Source organism: Fringilla coelebs, assembly GCF_963513975.1.
Source record: "Fringilla coelebs genome assembly, chromosome: 32".
NCBI lineage: Eukaryota > Metazoa > Chordata > Aves > Passeriformes > Fringillidae > Fringilla > Fringilla coelebs.
This window is the reverse complement of record NC_140058.1, coordinates 181035-195962: the sequence shown is the minus strand read 5'-3', so window position 1 is coordinate 195962 and position 14928 is coordinate 181035. Positions and strand designations below refer to the sequence as shown.

Sequence of the window (14928 nt, the reverse complement as noted above, 5' to 3'; positions counted from 1 at the left end):
CTCGGCGCAGGCGCAGCAGCAGCGCCGCCTCCCCTGCGGGGGGCGCCAGAGAGACGGGAAAGGGGCGGGGTCAGCGCCAGGGGCGGAGCCAAAGCTCGGGAAGTGACAGCAAATGGTAGAACAGGGCTGGGGGTGTGGCCCGCATTTGGGGGAGGAGCCAAGTCTGTGTAGGGTTAGTAATAGGCAGGGGGTGTGGCCAGGTTGTGCTCGGCTCCTCCGCTTGGGGGCGTGGCTTACCTTGTGCAGGGGGGAGGGGCTCTGCGCTCTCCACCTCGATGCGCAGGGGCAGCACTTCCGGGGGCGGAGCCTCTGCTGAATGGGTGGAGTCAGGCAGGTGCCACGCCTCATTGCTCCGCCCCCAGGGATACCCCACCCTCCCCCCCCATCTCACCGGGCTCTTCCTCATCCGGGGCCCCCTCCTGGCTCTCGGGGGGCGGGGTCGGTGGGAGGGCCTCCGTGGGGCTCAGCCCCGCCTCCTTCTTGCTCTGCCGGCCCCTGGGGGGCTTGGACTCTGTTGGGGGCGGCACTGAGATGGTTAACTCGGGTCTGACCCCGCGCCCCTCCCCCTGCCCCACTGCGCCCCTCCCCCGCTTTGTTCCCCCCATCGGGGCACCCCCAGCCCCAACGCCCTCCCCCACTCGGGCCCCTCCTGATTTTGGGGCTCCCCCTCATCCACTCCCCTCCCTCCATATTCAGTCCCCCAACTCCATTTCCGGTGTCTCCCCATGTTCAGTCCCCATTTCCGGTGTGTTGCCCCATATTCAATCTCCATTTCCTGTGTGTTCCTCCATATTCAGTCCCCACTTCCGGTGTGTCCCTCCATATTCAGTCCCCATTTCCGGTGTGTCCCTCCATATTTAGTCCCCATTTCCGGTGTCTCCCCCCCATATTCAGTCCCCATTTCCGGTCTGTCCCCCGATATTCAGTCCCCATTTCCGGTGTGTCCCCCCATATTCAGTCCCCATTTCCGGTGTGTCCCTCCATATTCCGTCCCCTCACCAATTTCCTGTGTCTCCCCAATCTCGGTCCCCCCTTCCCCGTTCCCCCGGTCCCGTCCCCGCTCCCGGGGCTCACCGCGGGCGGGCAGCACCCGGTACACGCGGTAGGGGCAGGGCCCGTCCGAGCGGCCCCGCCCCGGCAGCGCGCGGAACTCGGGGCTCCGGGCCAGGGCGCAGCGCAGCCGCGTCTTCCACCCCGCGGGGTCGGGGGGGTCCCCGGGCCGGAGCCGCCCCTTGTACTCCGCCCACGCCTGCCGGGAGCGACAGCGTCGGGCCACGCCCACAGCCACGCCCACCTGATTTGCATAGTGCGGTCTCCACCCCACCCACTCGCACTTTGCATCGCTCGGCCCGGCCCGGTGCTCAAAGCCACACCCCTCAGCGTTTCTGGCCCCGCCCCCACCTGGCGGTCCCCCCGAGGGGGCGTGGCTTAAGCCCAGCCTCCTCCCTTAGCCCCGCCCTTCGCATTACAGAGCGTCGTTATTGGCCCCACCCCTCACTGTGCCCGGCTCCGTCCCTGACCCTGCAGAGCCCCGCCCCTCTGCATAGCTCCACCCGTAACCTATCCGACCTCGCTCCTGCTCCTGCATAGCCACGCCCCCAACCCCGCCCCAGCCCCTGTAGAGCCCCTCCCCTTGCACTACAGGCCCCGCCCCTTCCATTCTGGAGCACCGCCCGCACTATGCATAGCCCCGCCCCTGCCCTTCCCCTGCAGAGCCCCGCCCCTGCCCTGCAGAGCCCCGCCCCCAGAACCACCCCCAGCCCCGCCCCTACCATGTAGAGCACTGCCCCCACCCTGTAGCAGGCCCTGCCCCTCAATCTACCTAGCCCCTCCCCTTACTCTGCATAGCCCCGCCCCTCACTGCATAGTCCCGCCTCCAGTCTGCCCCAGCACCTTCCATAGGCTGCATAGCCCCGCCCCTTATTGCTCTAGCCCCGCCTCTACCCTGCACAGCACCGCCCCCAGGACCTCCCATAGCCTGCATAGCCCCGCCCCTGCTTGTTCTAGCCCCGCCCCAGCATCTCTCATAGCCTGCATAGCTCCGCCCCTCGGTCGCTCTAGCCCCGCCTCTAGCCTGCAGAGCCCCCCCCTCAGCACCTCTCATAGCCTGCATAGCCCCGCCCCCGCTCGCTCTAGCCCCGCCCTACCCTGCATAGCCCCGCCTCCGCTCACTCTAGCCCCGCCCTTCCCTGCAGAGCACAGCCGCAGCACCTCCCATAGCCTGCATAGCCCCGCCCCTTCCCTGCAGAGCCCCGCCTCCACTCGCTCTAGCCCCGCCCCTACCCTGCATAGCCCCGCCCCCGCTCGCTCTAGCCACGCCCCCGCTCGCTCTAGCCCTGCCCTACCCTGCATAGCCCCGCCCCCGCTGGCTCTAGCCCCACCCCCACCGGCTGTAGCCCTGCCCTACCCTGCATAGCCCCGCCCGTGCCGGCTGTAGCCCCGCCCTTCCCTGCATAGCCCCGCCCCCGCTCGCTCTAGCCCCGCCCTACCCTGCATAGTCCCGCCCCTGCTGGCTCTAGCCCCACCCTACCCCGCATAGCCTCTCCCTTCTCTCGCTCTAGCCCCGCCCTTCCCTGCAGAGCCCCGCCCCCGCCGGCTGCAGCCCCGCCCTACCCCGCAGAGCCCCACCCCCGCTGGCTCTAGCCCTGCCCCCGCTGGCTCCAGCCCCGCCCTACCCTGCATAGCCCCGCCCCCACCGGCTCTAGCCTTGCCCCTAGCCTGCATAGCCCCGCCCCTGCCGGCTCTAGCCCCGCCCCCGCTGGCTCTAGCCTCGCCCCCCTCTGGCTGTAGCCCCGCCCTACCCTGCTGAGCCCCGCCCCCGCTGGCTCTAGCCCCGCCCCCTCTGGCTGTAGCCCCGCCCTACCCCGGAGAGCCCCGCCCCCGCTGGCTCTAGCCCCGCCCCCTCTGGCTCTAGCCCCGCCCCCTCTGGCTGTAGCCCCGCCCTACCCTGCATAGTCCCGCCCCCTCCGGCTGTTTCCCCGCCCCCTCTGGCTCTAGCCCCGCCCCCGCCGGCTGTAGCCCCGCCCTACCCTGCAGAGCGCCGCCCCCGCCCCGTCGCGGGCCCCGCTCCGCCCGCCGTGGGCCCAGGGGATCCTCAGCGCCGTCCGGGCCGCGTCGTCCCACTGCAGGCCCGGGAACCGCCCGCTCTGCAGCTGCGCCAGCAGCCACGGCCGGAGCCGCCGCGGGCCGCCCTCCGCCATCCGGGACCGCGGCGGGGACGGCGGGGACGGCTGAGAGACCGGGGAGAGCTGAGGGACCGGGGAAGGCTGAGGGATCCCGGGAACGGCGGGGACGGCGGGGACGGCGGGGCGGGCTGAGGGACCGGGGGAGAGCTGAGGGACCCGGGGAAGGCTGAGGGACCGGGGGAGAGCTGAGGGACCCGGGGAAGGCTGAGGGACCGGGGGAGAGCTGAGGGACTGGGGAGGGCTGAGGGACCCGGGGAGAGCTGAGGGACCCGGGGAGAGCTGAGGGACCCGGGGAAGGCTGAGGGACCGGGGGAGAGCTGAGGGACCCGGGGAGAGCTGAGGGACCCGGGGAGAGCTGAGGGACCCGGGGAAGGCTGAAGGATCCCGGGGAGAGCTGAGGGATCCCGGGGAAGGCTGAGGGATCCCGGGGCGGGCTGAGGGATCCCGGGGAAGGCTGAGGGACCGGGGGAGAGCTGAGGGATCCCGGGGCAGGCTGAGGGATCCGGGATGGGCTGAGGGACCCGGGGAGAGCTGAGGGATCCCGGGGACGGCGGGACGGGCTGAGGGATCCCGGGGCGGGCTGAGGGACCCGGGGAGAGCTGAAGGATCCCGGGGCGGGCTGAGGGATCCCGGGGAAGGCTGGAGGATCTCGGGGAAGGCTGAGGGACCCGGGGAGAGCTGAGGGACCCGGCGCGGGCTGAGGGACCAGCGGCGGGCTGAGGGACCCGGGGACGGCGGGGCGGGCTGAGGGATCCCGGGCCGATCTCGGTGCGATCCCGGCGCTCGGAGCGATCCCGGGCCGATCTCGGGCCGCTCCCGGCGCTGGCGGTCGCTGAGGGACCCGGGACCCGCCAAGCGGCGCCGCTGCTGCTTCCGGGAATTGACGTCACCGCCAAGCCCACGTGTTTCTCCCCGCCAATCAGCGTGGGGCAACGCGGAACCGCCCCCCGGGGTTGAGGGGCGTGGCAGCAGCGCGCGCGGGGTCGCGGAAGGGGCGTGGCTAAAGCGCGCGGTACCGACTGTGTTTGCATAAAGGGGCGTGGTTACAGCGCACATAGCCTTGTTTGCATAAAAGGGCGTGGCTATAGCGCACAGCACCGCCTTAACATTTGCATAAACGGGCGTGGCTATAACACACAGTACCCACTGTGTTTGCATAAAGGGGCGGGGCTGTAGCGCACAGCACCGCCTATTTATGTGTACAAGGGGCGTGGCTATAACTCAGAACGTCTCTGTATCTGCATAAAAGGGCGTGGCTACAACTCACGGTATCGCTCTTCATTTGCATAAAGGGGCATGGTTCTAACGTATGCCCTACCCTTGTATTTGCATAAAGGGGCGTTTTCTCTCCTATTTGAATAACAGGGCGTGCCCGTCCATGCAAGCCCCGCCCCTTTTCCCCAATTCCCTGCCCGGGCTCCCCCCAAGGACAGAGCCGAGGGTTTGGGGCCCCCCCGGACCCCCAAAATGGGGGGAAGGGCACGCCCAGATTTGGGGGGTCCCACCCAGATTCGGGGGGGGTCACACCCACATTTAGGGGGGGTCACACCCAGATTTAGGGGGTCACAACCGGATTTTGGGGGGGGTCACACCCGGATTTTGGGGTCCCACCCGGATTTGGGGGTCTCACACAGCTTTATTGCCCATCCCCCATGTTGGGGGGTCAGGGGGTGATTTTGGGGGGGTCTCACCTGACCCCCGCCCCGCCCCCGCCCCCCGTGCCCCCCCCCTGCGCCCCCCCAGCGTCGGGGGCTCCGGACATCATGAGGAAGAGCACGATGGGGATGATGTACATCCACTGCGGGGAGAGGAGAGGAGGGGGGTCAGCCCAAAATCCACCCCAAAATCAGCCAAAATCCACACCAAGATCAGCCCCAAATTAGCCCCAAAATCCACCCAAAATCAGCCCCAAATCCACACCAAGATCAGCCCAAAATCAGCCCCAAATTAGCCCCAAAATCCACCCAAAATCAGCCCCAAATCAGCCCAAATCCACCCCAAAATCAGCCCAAAATCCACCCCAAAAATCCACCCCAAAGTCAGCCCTAAATCCACCCCAAGATCAGCCCCAAATCAGCCCAAAATCCACCCCAAAATCCCCCCAAAATCCACCCCAAAAATCAGCCCAAAATCAGCCCAAATCCACCCCAGAATACACCCCAAAATCACCCCGAAATCCACCCCAAAATCAGCCCAAAATCCACCCCAAAATCGTCCCAAAATCCACCCCAAAAATCAGCCCAAAATCCACCCCAAAATCAGCCCAAATCCACCCCACAATCCCCCCAAAATCCACCCCAAAATCAGCCCAAATCCACCCCAAAATCCACCCCAAATCCACCCCAAAATCAGCCCAAATCCACGCCAAGATCAGCCCAAAATCAGCCCAAATCCACCCCAAAATCAGCCCCAAATCAGCCCAGATCACCCCAAAATCAGCCCAAGTCACCCCAAAAATGTATCTCAAAATCAGCCCAAATCCACCCTAAAATCCCCCAAATCCACCCAAATCACCCCAAAATCCACCCCAGAGTATACCCCAAAATCAGCCCTAAATCCCCCCCAAAATTACCCCAAAATCCACCCCAAAATCCAACCCAAAATGCCCCAAATCACCCCAAAATCAGCCCGTCACCCCAAAATCCACCCCAAAATCAGCCCAAATCACCCCAAATCCCCCCAAGTCACCCCAAAAATCAGCCCAAAATCAGCCCAAATCCACCCGAGAATACACCCCAAAATCCCCCCAAATCCACCCCAAAATCAGCCCAATTCCACCCCAAATCCCCCCCAAAATCACCCCAAAATCCCCCAAAATCAGCTCAAAAATCCACCCCAAATCCCCCCCAAAATCACCTGAAAATCACCCCCAAAATCAGCCCAGATCACCCCAGATTCCCCCAAAATCCCCCCCAAATCAGCCCCAAATCAGCCCAGATCACCCCAAATGGGAAATGGGGGGTGATCCCAGGAGGTGTGGGGGGAGTTTGGGGTGTCCAGGGGGGTTTTGAGGTGCCCAGGTGGGTTTTTGGGGTGCCTAGGTGGTTTTGGGGTGTCCCAGATGGGGTTCTGTGTGGTTTTTGGGGTCTCAGGGTGGATTTGGGGGTTCTGGGTGTTTTTTGGGGTGCTCCAGGTGTTTTTTGGGGTTCCCAGGTGGTTCAGGGGTGTCTCAGATGGGGTTCTGGGTGGGTTTTGGGGGTTCCCAGGTGTTTTTTGGGGTGCCCCGGGTGTTTTTTGGGGTTCCCAGGTGTTTTTTGGGGTCTCAGGGTGGATTTTGGGGTTCCCAGGTAGATTTTGGGGTTTTGGGTGTTTTTTGGGGTTCTGGGTGTTTTTGGGGTGCCCCGGGTGTTTTTGGGGTTTTGGGTGTTTTGGGGGTTCTGGGTGTTTTTGGGGTTCCCAGGGTGTTTTTTGGGGTTCTGGGTGTTTTGGGGTGCCCCGGGTGTTTTTGGGGTTCCCAGGTGTATTTTGGGGTGCCCCGGGTGGTTTTTGGGGTTCTGGGTGTTTTTTGGGGCTCTGGGTGGTTTTGGGGTTTTGGGTGTTTTTGGAGTGTCCCAGGTGTTTTTGGGGTGCCCCGGGTGTTTTTGGGGTGCCCCGGGTGTTTTGGGAGTGTCCCAGGTGTATTTTGGGGTTCCCAGGGTGTTTTGGGGTGTCCCAGGTGTTTTGGGGTTCCCGGGTGTTTTTGGGGTTCCCAGGGTGTTTTGGGGTTCCCGGGTGTATTTTGGGGTGCCCGGGTGTTTTTGGGGTTCCCGGGTGTTCTTGGGGTGTCCCGGGTGTTTTGGGGGTTGACAGGTGTTTTTTGGGGTGTCCCAGGTGTATTTTGGGGTGCCCCGGGTGTTTTTGGGGTGACCCGGGTAGTTCTTGGGGTTCTGGGTGTTTTTTGGGGTCCCCCAGGTGTATTTTGGGGTGCCCGGGTGTTTTTGGGGTCCCTCACGTATTTGGCAAAGAAGGATTTCTGCTCCTGGGGGTTCCGGGCGCGCTGGGCCTGCTCCTGCTCCAGGTGCCGGATGAAGGCGGCGGTCTCAGGGCTGGGGACAGCGGGGACAGTCAGGGGACACTGGGGACAGGGGGGACAGCGGGGACAGCCAGGGGACAGTCAGGGGACAGCGGGGACAGTCAGGGGACACTGGGGACAGGGGGGACAGCGGGGACAGCCAGGGGACAGCGGGGACAGCCAGGGGACACTGGGGACAGTGGGGACAGTGGGGACAGCCAGGGGACAGCGGGGACAGCCAGGGGACACTGGGGACAGCCAGGGGACAGTGGGGACAGCCAGGGGACAGCAGGGACAGCCAGGGGACAGTGGGGACAGTGGGGACAGCCAGGGGACAGTGGGGACAGCCAGGGGACACTGGGGACAGGGGGGACAGCCAGGGGACAGCCAGGGGACAGCCAGGGGACACTGGGGACAGTGGGGACAGGGGGGACAGCCAGGGGACAGTGGGGACTGTCCCCCCCTGTCCCCATTCCTTGTCCCACATCCCCCATCTCCTGTCCCCATCCCCCCTGTCCCCATGTCCCTTGTCCCCCATCCCCTGTCCCCATGTTCCCCCATCCCCCTGTCCCCTGTCCCATGTCCCCATGTCCCCCCTGTCCTCATCCCCTGTCCCCTGTACCCGTGTCCCCCCTGTCCCCTGTCCCATGTCCCTGTGCACCTCCCTGTCCCCCATCCCCTGTCCCTTGTCCCCCATCCCCATCCCCTGTCCCCATGCCCCTCCCTGTCCCCCATCCCCTGTCCCTTGTCCCCCATCCCCTGTCCCCGTGTCCCCTCTGTCCCCCATCCCCCATCCTCATCCCCTGTCCCCTGTCCCCATGTCCCCCCTGTCCCATGTCCCCTGTCCCCGTGTCCCCTGTCCCCGTGTCCCCGTGTCCCCATCCCCTGTCCCCGTGCCCCCCCGTCCCCCATCCCCTGTCCCCTGTCCCCTGTCCCCATCCCGTGTCCCCGTCGCTGTCCCCCATTCCATGTCCCCTGTCCCCCATCCCTGTCCCCTGTCCCCTGTCCCCATCCTCGTGTCCCCTGTCCCCCATCCCCTGTCCCCATGCCCCCCCCGTCCCCCATCCCATGTCCCCTGTCCCCTGTCCCCGTGTCCCGTGTCCCCTGTCCCCGTGTCCCATGTCCCCCATCCCATGTCCCCGTGTCCCCCTGTCCCCTGTCCCCATGTCCCCCCCGTCCCCCATCCCCTGTCCCCTGTCCCCCATCCCATGTCCCCGTCGCTGTCCCCTGTCCCCGTGTCCCATGTCCCCCTATCCCATGTCCCCCTATCCCATGTCCCCTGTCCCTGTCCCGTGTCCCCTGTCCCTGTCCCCGTGTCCCCTGTCCCCTGTCCCCCATCCCCTGTCCCCGTGTCCCCTGTCCCTGTGTCCCCTGTCCCCTGTCCCCGTGTCCCCTGTCCCCTGTCCCCCATCCCCTGTCCCCGTGTCCCCTGTCCCTGTCCCCTGTCCCCATCCCTGTCCCCTGTCCCCCTGCTCACGTGGCGGCGGGCAGGGGCTGTCTCAGCGCCACCGAGGTGTTGAAGGTGTCCAGCTGCGCCTCCTCCACCCAGGTGCCCCGGCAGGTGCCCGGCGCCGCCACCACGGCCAGGGCCACCACGTGCCCCGCCACGTCCAGGTGCAGGGACAGCTGGTCCGACAGGTGGGACTCCAGCAGGGCACACTGGGGACAGCAGGGGACATCAGGGGACATCAGGGGACAGGGACAGCTGGTCCGACAGGTGGGACTCCAGCAGGGCACACTGGGGACAGAGGGGACATCAGGGGACATGGGGGGACATGGGGGGACATGGAGGGACAGGGACAGCTGGTCCAACAGGTGGGACTCCAGCAGGGCACACTGGGGACAGGGGGGGACATCAGGGGACATGGGGGGACAGGGACAGCTGGTCTGACAGGTGGGACTCCAGCAGGGCACACTGGGGACAGAGGGGACATCAGGGGACATGGGGGGACATGGGGGGACATGGAGGGACAGGGACAGCTGGTCCAACAGGTGGGACTCCAGCAGGGCACACTGGGGACAGAGGGGACATCAGGGGACATGGGGGGACATGGGGGGACATGGAGGGACAGGGACATGGGAACACACGGGGACATGAGGGGACATGGAGGGACATGGGGGGACAGGGACATGAGGGGAGACACAGGGACACGGGGACATGAGGGGACATGGAGGGACAGGGACATGGGGACACAGGGACACATGAGGGGACACATGAGGGGACATGGGGACATGAGGGGACACAAGGGGACATGAGGGCACACATGAGGGGACACAGGAGGACATGGAGGGACAGGGACATGAGAGGACATGGAGACATGAAGGGACATGGAGGGACATGGGGACACAGGGAACATGAGGGGACACGGGGACACATGAGGGGACATGTGAAGGGACATGGGGCGACATGGAGGGACAGGGACATGGGGGGACATGGGGACACATGGACATGAGGGGACATAAAGGGACAGGGACATGGGGGGGGACACAGGAACACATGAGGGGACATGGAGGGACATGGGGACACATGAGGGGCACAGGGACATGGGTGACAGTGGCACGGGGAGATGTGAGGGACAAGAGGGGACACCAGGACACATGAGGGAACAGGGACACTGGGGACACGGGGTGATGGTGGCACAGGGACACGTGAGAGGACACGGGGGCATGGGTGACAGTGCCACAGGGGGACATGAGGGGACACGAGATGGGGGACACGGGGGGACAGGGACACCAGGGGACACAGGGCCATGAGTGGACATGGTGGGGACAACGGGGGAACAGACGCAGGGTGACAGGGCAGGGGGACACGGGGGACGGGACGAGGGCAGGAGGATGTGCCAGGGGGTGACACAGGGGTGACACAGGGGTGACACAGGGTGTCCAGGGGTGACACAGGGATGTCCCCAGGTGTCCCAGGGCTGTCCCCAGGGTGTCCAGGGGTGTCCCCAGGGTGTCCCCATGGTGTCCCAGGGGGTGTCCAGGAGGTGTCCCAGGGTGTCCCCAGGGTGTCCCAGCTCAGGTGTCTCCAGAGTGACCCAGGGGTGTCTCCAGGGTGTCCCAGGTGTCCCCAGAGTGTCCCAGGGGTGTTTCCAGGGTGTCCCCAAGGTGTCCCCAGGGTGTCCCAGGTGTCCCCAGCTGTCCCCAGGGTGTCCCCAGGGTGTCCCAGGTGTCCCAGAGTGTCCCAGGGGTGTCTCCAGGGTGTCCCCAAGGTGTCCCCAGGTGTGTGCCAGGTGTCCCCATGGGTGTCCCAGTGTCCCAGGGGTGTCCCCAGGTGTGTGCCAGGTGTCCCCAGGGGTGTCCCAAGTGTCCCAGGTATGTGCCGGGTGTCCCCAGGGTGTCCCAGGGGTGTCCCAGGTGTCCCAGGGTGTCCCCAGGGTGTCCCAGGTGTCCCCAGGTGTCCCCAGGGTGTCCCCAGGGTGTCCCAGGGGTGTCCCCAGGGTGTCCCCAGGGTGTCCCTGTCACTCACCGCCCTCACAAAGGAGGTGACAAACTCAGTGTCCCCCTCCTCGCCAGGGCCCAGGCCGGCGGGGGACCCGCACCCGGTACAGCCCGTCCCGTGCTGCCACCTCCTGTGGGGACAGTGCCACCTCAGTGTCACCTTGGTGTCACACAGTGTCACACAGTGCCACCTCAGTGTCACCTCGGTGTCACCCCGGAACCTACACCCCCCCTGACCCGCACCCGGTACAGCCCGTCCCATGCTGCCACCTCCTGTGGGGACAGTGCCACCTCAGTGTCACCCAGTGTCACACAGTGCCACACAGTGCCACACAGGGCCACCTCAGTGTCACCTCAGTGTCATCTGTGTCACCCAGTGTCACCCAGTGTCACCTCAGTGTCACCTCAGTGTCACCCAGTGTCACCCAGTGCCACCTCAGTGTCACCTCAGTGTCACCTCAGTGTCACCTGTGTCACCCAGTGTCACCCAGTGTCACTTCAGTGTCACCCCAATGTCCCTCCAGTGTCCCCCCAGTGTCACCCCAGTGTCACCTCTGTGTCACTCCAATGTCACCCCAGGGTCACCTCCATGTCCTTTCAGTGTCACTCCACTGTCCCCCCCGTGTCCCCATGGTGTCACCCTGGTGTCCCCCCACTGTGTCCCCCTCCCCCTTCTGTCCCTCCAGTGCCCCCCCCTCTGTCCCCCCCCTGTCCCCCTGTCCCCTGGTGTCGCTCACCCTCAGCCATGCTCTCTCCTCCTCCCCTGCTGTCCCTCTGTCCCCATGTCCCTCTGTCCCCATGTCCCCTGTCCCCCTGTCCCTCTGTCCCCCCCTGTCCCCCTGTCCCTCTGTCCCCTGTCCCTCTGTCCCCTGTCCCTCTGTCCCCATGTCCCCCCATGTCCCTCTATCCCCTGTCCCCCTGTCCGTCTGTCGCTCACCCTCAGCCGCGCTCTCTCCTCCTCCCCCATGTCCCCCCATGTCCCTCTGTCCCCCTGTGTCCCTCTGTCCGTCTGTCGCTCACCCTCAGCCGCGCTCTCTCCTCCTCCCCCGCTGTCCCCATGTCCCGGTTGCTGTCCCCATGTCCCTCTGTCCCTGTGTCCCCCTGTCCGTCTGTCGCTCACCCTCAGCCGCGCTCTCTCCTCCTCCCCCATGCCCCCCATGTCCCCGTTGCTGTCCCCATGTCCCTCTGTCCCTCTGTCCGTCTGTCGCTCACCCTCAGCCGCGCTCTCTCCTCCTCCCCCAGCGGTTTCTGCGCCAGCGCCAGCGCGGGCTCGGGGCCCCAGCTCAGGGACAGCGCCCCCCGGCGGCGGAACCGCGGCACGTCATCTGCGACACGGGGACAGGGACAGGGGGACAGGGGGACAGGGGGGACAGAGGGACAGGGACAGAGGGGACAGAGGGACAGGGGGACAGGGGGACAGGGACAGAGGGACAGAGGGACAGGGGGGACAGGGACAGAGGGACAGAGGGACAGAGGGACAGGGGGGACAGAGGGACAGGGGGACAGGGGGACAGTGGGGACAGGGACAGAAGGACAGCAGGACAGCGGGGACAGCGGGAGAGGGGGACAGGGGGACAGAGGGACAGGGACAGAGGTGACAGGGATAAGGACAGGGACACAGACAAGAGACAGGGACAGGGGACATGGGACAGAGGGACATGGGACAGAGGGACATGGGGACAGGGGATATGGGGACATTGGGACACGGCGCTGGCACCAGGGACAGCCCGGTCCCCCTGCCCCCAGTGCCACCCCCAGCCTGGTGTCCCCAGTGCCACCCTGTCCCTGTGTCCCCAGTGCCACTCCCATTCCCACATCCCCAGTGCCACCTCCATGTCCCCATCTGTCCCCATCCTGTCACCCAGCTCAGTGTCCCCAATGTCCCCACTGTCCCCATGTCCCCAATATCCTCCTGTCCCCAGTGTCCCCAAAGTCCCCAATCCCCCCAATGTCCCCAATGTCCCCAGTGTCCCTAATCCCCCCAATGTCCCCAGTGTCCCCAATTTCCCCAATGTCCCCAGTGTCCCCAGTGTCGCCATGTCCCCAATCCCCCCAGTGTCCCAAATGTCCCCAATCCCCCAATCCCCCCAGTGTCCCCAATCCCCCCAGTGTCCCCAATCCTCCCAGTGTCCCCAATGTCCCCAGTGTCCTCCTGTCCCCATGCCCCATGCTCCTGTCCCCAGTGTCCCCAATCCCCCCCAGTGTCCCCAGTGTCCCTGCTGTCCCCAATGTCCCCAGTGTCCCCAATCCCCCCAATCCCCCCAATCCCCCCAGTGTCCCCAGTGTCCCCAATCCCCCCAATCCCCCCAATCCCCCCAGTGTCCCCAGTGTCCCCAATCCCCTTAATGTCCCCAATGTCCCCAATCCCCCCATTGTCCCCATTGTCCCCATTGTCCCCAATGTCCTTAGTGTCCCCAGTGTCCCCACTGTCCCCAGTGTCCCCAATCCCCCCAGTGTCCCCAGTGTCCCCAATCCCCCCAATGTCCCCAGTGTCCCCATGTCCCCTGTCCCTCACCCAGCTCGAAGGAGTGCTCCAGGGCCAGGCTCACCCGGCAGCTCTCGGTGTCACCGGCCTGGGGGGACACGGGGGGGACACGGGGGTGGCACCAGGACAGGGACACGGGGGGGACACGGTGGGGGGTGAGACCCCGCCGGCCTCATGAATATTAATGACCAGTCCCACACCCTCATTAATGCTAATGAGGCTTTGCAGCCTCACCCCCCTCATGAATATTAATCACCCGGCAGGAGCCAGAACCGCCCCTCATTAGCATTAATGAGCTGGAACCGGCAGGCTCATTAATTTGAACCCGAACCGCGTTAATTAATATTAATGAGAGGCAGCACGCAGCCCCGCCCCTCCCGGATACGGGGGCCATTGTTAATACGCCCCTAATTAATATTAATGAGGACAGCCACGCGGCCCCGCCCCTCTGGGCTACAGTGGATTGTTTACACACCCCCTAATTAATATTAATGAGGGAAAACAGGCGGCCCCGCCCTTCGCCGCTACTGGTTAGTACACCCCTAATTAATATTAATGAGGGCGGGCGCCCCGAGGCACTACGGGCTCTATTGGCAGCCTGATTAATATTAACGAGCCCCTAATTAATATTAACAAGCCCCCTAATTAATATTAATGAGCCTCCCCTCCTGCACAGGGCCCTGATGAGCACCGGGTACCGGGGTGCCGGTGCTGCCCCGTTAGAGGCCCCGGGCCCGCGTCCCGACCACGGTGACCCCCCCGGTACCGGAGCCCCCTCCCCGCTCCCCCCGGTGCTCCCGGACCCTCCGTGCTCACCCCGGTACCGGAGCCCCCTCCCCGCTCCCCCCGGTACCGGAGCCCCCTCCCCGCTCCCCCCGGTACCGGAGCCCCCTCCCCGCTCCCCCCGGTGTTTCCCGGTCCCCCGTGCTCACCCTGGTGCCGGTGCCGGTACCGGAGCCCCCCCGGCAGAGCCCCCCGGCCCTGCCCAGCGCCGCCCCCGCCGCCAGCAGCGCCAGCACCGGCAGCGCCCACGGCGCCGCCATCTTGGAGCGCGGGGCACGGCGGGAACGGGGCGGGGCCAGCGCGGGGTGGGCGGGGCTTGAGCGAATGAGCGGGGTTAGCGCGGAGGGGGCGTGGTCAGGAGTGGGAGGGCGGGGTCTATGGAAGGGGAGGGGCTTCCGCGAGGGGGCGGGGCCAACACGGGGCTCCCACTTGTGAGTTCCCGCCCCCAAATCCAACCTGGGAACGCCCAGGATGGACAGACGGACCCCCCCAATGACCCCGGACCCCCCCCCAGTGACCCCTGACCCATTCAGTGACCCCTGACCCCCGCAATGACCCCGGACCCCTCCCAATGACCCCTGAGACCCCCAGAGACCCCTGACCCCTCCCAGTGATCCCTGAGACCCCCAGTGACCCCTGAGACCCCCTATGACCCCTGACCCCTCCCAGTGACCCCTGAGACCCCCCAGTGACCCCTGACCCCCCCAGTGACCCCTGACCCCCCGGTGACCCCTGAGACCCCCCCCCCCCCACCTTTGGGGGACCCCCCAGTGACATTTGGGGACCCCCCAGTGCCCCTTGAAGGATTTTGGGGGGGTCACCCCCAGCCCGGTGTCCCCGCCCCCTTCCCAAGCCCCTCCCCCCTCCCCGGTGCCACCCAGGTGAGGCCTCACCTGTCCCGGGGCGGGAACGGGGCGGAGAGCACCGGGAACGGGCAGAACGGGAACGAGCAAAACGGGAACGAGCAAATCGGGAATGAGCAAAACGGGAACGAGCAAATCGGGAACGAGGAGAACGGGAACGAGCAAATCGGGAACGAGGAG

The 14928-nt window shown here is 65.8% G+C and overlaps 2 protein-coding genes across 2 annotated transcripts in view; both read right to left on the bottom strand.

Moving 5' to 3' along the window:
* The window catches only part of LOC311164383 (uncharacterized protein), a gene marked incomplete at both ends in the record, with an annotated part of 8073 nt that extends 3590 nt beyond the window's left edge, over window positions 1-4483 (bottom strand). Inside the window, 6 exons of the mRNA XM_084223822.1 lie at window positions 7-33; window positions 238-312; window positions 392-511; window positions 1075-1249; window positions 3030-4312; window positions 4453-4483. Of these exons, the coding sequence (XP_084079948.1) occupies window positions 7-33; window positions 238-312; window positions 392-511; window positions 1075-1249; window positions 3030-4312; window positions 4453-4483 (1711 nt within the window). The remainder of the gene's footprint in view (window positions 1-6; window positions 34-237; window positions 313-391; window positions 512-1074; window positions 1250-3029; window positions 4313-4452) is intronic.
* Window positions 4484-4872: 389 nt separating this feature from the next.
* EMC10 (ER membrane protein complex subunit 10) lies at window positions 4873-14160 on the bottom strand (the record flags this gene model as incomplete). The annotated part of the gene is given in 8 exon segments (XM_084223821.1): window positions 4873-4983; window positions 7117-7210; window positions 8654-8835; window positions 10646-10697; window positions 10699-10748; window positions 11830-11942; window positions 13133-13190; window positions 14035-14160. Coding segments are annotated over 8 exon segments (771 nt in total). The 5' UTR covers window positions 14146-14160.
* Between the last annotated feature and the right edge of the window lie 768 nt (window positions 14161-14928).